Genomic DNA, 6,419 nt, shown 5'->3' with positions numbered 1-6,419 from the left:
AATCAATAATCAACTTAATAGCTCATGGTGAGTATATTAAATTGTATTGAATAATTAAATGTTTAGTGATTGTTCATACAACCCGACATAAGATATTAAGAGCATGTAACATTGGAATTTGTTGCATCTGTCTTAGAAGGGCTTAACGTACCAAATTTACGCGCAGCAGATAACTTGTAGCTTTGTTAGTTTAAAAATTAGAGTGAATCCACCTACTATAAAACTTAATGGTAAGAAAAATATCTGTGCTTGCATGTGGGTTTTTTTCATGATAATTCAATTCTTAAGAGAGTTTTGAACATTTTGAATTTATGCTATATCATAATTAATATACACATAACTTGCTAAAAACTATCGTAAACACCCCACATACAAACACAGATAATTTTCTTACCATCAAGTTTTGTATAGTTCGATTCACTCTAATTTTTAAATTAACAAATCTACACGTTATCTGCTGGTCATAAATTTGGTATTTTACGCACTTGTAAGACAGAAACAACAAACGTCAGTGTTAGGTCCCCTTAAAGAAAAAATATTACATATAATTATTAAAAATCAATCATCTTCTTCCAATCATTCTATGTCGTCTGCATTGTCTGTATTCAAACATTCAATAGGTTTACCAAAATGTTCTTCGATTTTCTTCAGTACAGAATGGTCCGAACTATCACTTACAAGGTTAATAGCAATACCTTTTTTACCAAAACGACCAGTTCGTCCTATTCTATGTATATATGTATCATAATCAGGTTCGTGAGAGACTGTTATTGGCAAATCAAAATTAATAACAATCGTGACTTGCCCAACATCAATGCCTAAAATAATAAAATAGAAGTTTAAAATGAATAAAGTACAAAATAATTATGCTTATTACCTCTAGACAATGTGCTTGTTGTAACTAGAAGTTTTTCTTCTCCTTCGCGGAAACGGTCCAAGACAGATATTCTTCGTTGGACTGTGAGTTTACTGGATAACAAAGCAACAGCATGTCCTTGTTCTACCATTTGATTAACTAACCATGAAGCCATTTTTTTTGTCTAACATAAAAACAAAATATTATTAAATATTTAAATAATATAAACAAATATTACAAAAAATTCACTGTCAGGCTGTAATATTTATTACTAACAATATGAATGCATAGGCACATTATTTATATAGAATGATTATATTTCTTATGGCCAGTGTTACTTTCAAAAACCTGTGACAAATTTAATATCAATGAATCCATATTTAGATAGTTATTTATTATTAATAAATATAACATAGTTATATCATGCTATTTACGGCCAACACAACTATCCTGATATTCCTCGATAATATTGATTAAAGAAGAACTTATTGATTTTCATTAAGAATAATAAATCACATTTCATTAGAAAAACCAAGTATAAAGTATATATACTTTATGGTAAAACATAGCCTCGAACAGATTTGTTATGTGAGATTAGCTTTAGTTTTTTGTCTTAAGTATAACAAAATAATTTATTATAATTTATAATCAATAATCCTAAACTAAAAATACATTTGAATTGCTACTCATTTATGTTTAATTTAAGACATATATGATTGGGAGAAAAAAATTTTCTATTTGTAATTGTATAACTAAAACTGTCAATTTTCTACTTTCAACTTAGAAGATATGCAATTGTGATGTCCAATTTTAAATAAAAGATATAAAAAATGTTGCATACAATCCTTTTCATTTATTACCATTTTGTACAGCTAAGGTTTGAAAATTAATACTAATTCTTCTATACAAGTAGTTCATACAACATACTTTTCCAAAAACAAATTCAACCTACCTAGGTACCTATACATTATTATTTATTAGTTATTGGCTACGTTACAGACAACATTTCAGTAAGACGTTTATGATTTTACGCCCTTACTTACTAGTTAAAAGTTTATATATATATTTTTTTTTTTTGTTTTCACCGCTGGTTATAAACTCATATTAATATTTTGCTTTAATCACCTGACAAAAAATCAAAGCTTGTCCAATAGTCACTGCTCCACAAATATTCATTAATATATCGTATTTATCTTCTTTGTTGTTGCAGTTAACGTAGTATTGTCTGATATTACCCAATGTTTCTTCTTCGCGTTTTAATCTTAGGATTACAGACATAGGCGCAATAGCATTGGCGAACATCATGGCATCTTCTGAATATGTGGATGAAAAAAAAATCATTTGACATGTTTCTGGTAGTAACCTTTAAATGAAATGAAAATTTTTCAATTTAAATAAAAATGTTGGTTAGAAGAGGTTAGATGTTTTACTTTCTAATGTGGAAACATCGATTTTGATGACCCATGATCATAATATCAGCTTCGTCCAACACAAACACTTTAATATGTTTTGGGTCAAAATATTTGAACTTAGTCGCCCAATCCAAAACCGTTGCAGGTGTACCCACAATTATTTGTTCCTTTATTTTGGAACCTCTTTCAACTGAAAATAAATAATATATGTAGTACTGTCTTAACAATTAAGAAAATATATACAAAAATACAAACCACATTCACCACTAACAGCAAACCTTATATAAACATTTGGACAGTAGGTAGACATTATTGCTGCAACTTCTCCCGTTTGAAGAGCTAATTCATACGTGGGGGACAAACAAACTACCTACATGGAAATGTAGAAAGAATTAAATAACTAAATACAACGTTTGTAAAATATTCTAGTCTAATTACCTGTGGATACTGAAATTCCGGATCAACTCTACTCAACATAGCCAAAACAAATGCTGCCGTTTTTCCAGTACCTGACTGTGACTGTGCAATCAAACTTTGTGGACTATAATTTGCAATAAGTTAATTATATAAATATTCTTGTATATTATTAATATTAATTAATATTATAATAATATTGTACACAATAAAATATATAGTTTAGTTACTGTTAATAACAAAAACTAAAAATATTTATAAGTTAAAAGTTAAAAATACTAATATAATATAGTTATAACAACATAATATATATACAGTATATATTATATTATGACAATTCAGTAATCATAGGCCATGGCATCAATGGGTGACTCCTTTCATGAAAATAAAACTAACCATGTAATATTTGTTACTTTTATCATATATTCTTATTGTGTCAAATGATACAAATTGTATATTGCTTATAAAAAAATGTCAATAATTGAATATAATTAAATGCCAATTAATTGTTATTTGGATTAAAATATTGATGCAAGCCAACACAATTTAGTTGTCTCACTATGGTTTGATTATTTGAGTTCAATAGTTTATGTTGTGTGCAGTATTGTTAAGATATAGACTTACGGATGGGCCAAGAGTAAAGGCAGTGCAGTTTCTTGTATCTTTGACGGTCTATTATAACCCATTTCATAAACTCCTTGAAGCAAGTTTGGATGACTAAAAAATAATGAAAACAAAAACAACTCAACAATGACATACATAATAAATATTCCTAATGTACCTAATCATTATTAATATCATAATAGTTAAATTTTGAAAAACTTACAGTCTAAGTGACTCAAATGATTTGATCGAACATAATGGTGATTTTGGGTCTCGTCTTTGCATCTCAATGTCATGCTTAGATGTTATGAGATCGGTTTGCACGATTTTCTGCAATAAAGATTTTTCAGGTGCTGGCAATCCTTTGTCCCCTTCACTAGAAGTGTTGCTTCCAGTGTTTGCTGTTAGCTCATTTGAGTTGTGGTTAACCAAGTGTGCATTAGTTAACTGTGTAGATAAATTAATTTATTATTAAATAAGGTATAGAAAATTTCCGTAGTAAACCCGAGTAGCATTATTCAAGTTCACTGTCCATGTATAAATACTGTGTTCATGTTATTGTTTATTAGCAGTTTATGAATGTGCCAAGTTCACTAAATGGTTCAAATAAAATGCCAGGTTGTATAGATCAACTATGTACCCACACTACAGTTCATATACTGTATTTATATGTTTCATGTTAACCCAATTGTTCCTACAAAATGTCAGTATTAAGAAAACCATACCCAAAGCTCACTCAATGTACCTAAACACCGTACTCACACAATTTATTATAAACTGTATTTAAATGTTTTATGTTCGCCCAATGGTTCAAACAAAATCCCACGGTGTTTATGAAATCATTCTCAAAAGTTCACTCAAGACACACTGTGTCCACATAATTAATCCTACACTGTATTCGAATGTTTCACATCAACTAAACGTTTCATTAGAAATTTTTAAGTATTCACCATCGCATGTTTGACTCAGTATTAATATTTGTAATTTTAAAAATGTAGAATGTATGATATTAAATTTAAATTATTTCTAAAGTCTCTAGATTTTTCAAATAATATGATAATAGAATATTATAAGTTATATATTTCATTTGATTAAAGGCAGTAATATCACTATAGCAATACTTTTTAATCACCAAAAACTACATTGTAGGACTCCTCCAAGGCTTCAAACAATAAATATTATGATAAAATAACATTGTTGTTTATTTTATTACATGTAAAAATAATATACCCTTAATTATTATAGTTTATACCTGGTTATTGCCAAATTATAAATGATCAAAAATACCTACCTAATCTATTTGATGACATTTATGGTGAGTGAATGAGTGATATATTATGCACTTTTTATTTAATTTCTAGTATCTAGTACATTGTAATATTTAGAAAATCCATCTGAACATATTTGTATATACAGTTATTCCCACATTGTATAGACCGATAAGGTAGATTGATATAATATATAATCTGATTTTTGGAATTTTTGAATATATTTAAAGAAAATGATTTTAAATTCTTGAGATTTTTGTATTACTTGAGTTTCCTAGAATCCTAGAGACAAAAGTACTTCTATTTTCAATTGAAAACTTCCCATTTATACTTTTAAAAAAAAGTTGATAATTTATCTAAAGATATTGACATACCATAATCAAAATTCAAACAACTAATAGTTTCTGAGTTATTTAATTTTTCGTACTAAGGATAGTTGGTACATCATAAAGAGTTTGAAAGACTATACATGGGGACTATAACGAGTTGAAAATTGTAGTCATTAGTCTATGAGCATTTTAAATTTTTAAAAATAGTACAAGTTTATATCTAGATACATCATTTATATATAATATTATCTATTTTTTTAAATCATTTTCAATGACTTTTATTTGTAGTACCCACTGCAAACATTTAAATAACTAAATACTATATGTATACTCATTCAAATTTTGAATAAGGTACATTAGAAACATATTTCAATAAATAATTTATATCAAAAAGGGTGCATTATTTAAGTATAAAGTACAGAATATCACAAGAATTTAAACAAATAGTTTTCAAATATGTTTAAAAATTCCAAAAATAAGAATTTAAATAAATTCCTTTACTCAAAAAATGAGGTTGAACATGCTTGGTAAATCCTTATATATTTATATTTATAAGCAGTATCTGGTTTTCCACCTACACCTGAGGATGAACAACATTTTCACCAAGTTTTAACATTATCATAATACCTATAAAATATTATGTATATATTGATATAAGAATAATTTAACAAGTGATAAGTAATTTATTAAAACAAATATTTGATAAAATACATAAGTACATTTTTTATTTTATTTTTTTTTTACTGGTTATACAAATTGACTGAATATATTATCTAGTAATATATATATATATGTATATATTCTCTTAAATAATTTTGTATTCCTTTAGGATTTAATGATTTACCTATATCTATATTGTTATAACAAAGGTATCATTGTATTGTTTTATTAATTAAAAATACATTGATAGGTACATATTTTTATATGCGGATACATTTTTAGTATAATATTACAACTAAAGTATTTTAAACAATTTTTTTTTCAAATTTTTTGTTGGGATTTTTTATTCATACTTTTTTTTTAAATAAAAATAACAGTTACTAAAAATTGACTATAAACATATAGATCTTCATATTTTTACTATTGGAATGAAACCGGCATTTATAACTACATAAATGATGAGACCTATTTAAGCACTATTTTAACAACCCTGAGCACCGTAAATACACAGTATATAGTTTATACACACAAATTGTGAATCCACACGTCTACCGTTTTTGCACTGGACCTTTCATCTGTATATGATCCGACCGGATCACTGTTCATGAACAATACATATTTTATTCTGAATATACACCGAGCATAATAAAATACCATAACACGGTCATTGTACTTTTTTACAGTGCCATGAATCATAACCTCTAAACATGATTTGAAACAATTATTGAACCTAAATTACTACTCGAGCTATTGTAATATATTATAGCTTCAGAAAAATAAAATAAAAGTCAGTACTTACGTTTTTGGTGATTGATTCCATAATTAAAATTACTAAAAAATAATAGTGGTAGACCTAGGACGAGTATTTATGAGGATA

At 27.0% G+C, this 6,419-nt stretch overlaps 1 protein-coding gene across 1 annotated transcript; it reads right to left on the bottom strand.

Moving 5' to 3' along the window:
- Positions 1-349: 349 nt before the first annotated feature.
- On the bottom strand, positions 350-6,384 carry LOC111029438 (ATP-dependent RNA helicase DDX19A-like). Its single transcript, XM_022308438.1, has 9 exons — positions 6,342-6,384; positions 3,509-3,732; positions 3,307-3,399; positions 2,707-2,809; positions 2,524-2,638; positions 2,287-2,458; positions 1,982-2,219; positions 878-1,040; positions 350-818 (listed from the first exon to the last, which is right to left on the bottom strand). The coding sequence occupies exons 1-9, from the start codon at positions 6,360-6,362 to the stop codon at positions 577-579; spliced, it is 1,371 nt and encodes a 456-aa protein (XP_022164130.1). The 5' UTR covers positions 6,363-6,384; the 3' UTR covers positions 350-576.
- Between the last annotated feature and the right edge of the window lie 35 nt (positions 6,385-6,419).

Source organism: Myzus persicae, unplaced genomic scaffold (genome assembly GCF_001856785.1).
Source record: "Myzus persicae strain clone G006 unplaced genomic scaffold, MPER_G0061.0, whole genome shotgun sequence".
Lineage (NCBI taxonomy): Eukaryota > Metazoa > Arthropoda > Insecta > Hemiptera > Aphididae > Myzus > Myzus persicae.
Note: the sequence above shows the minus strand (reverse complement) of the source record. Positions and strands in the feature narration are given on the sequence as shown.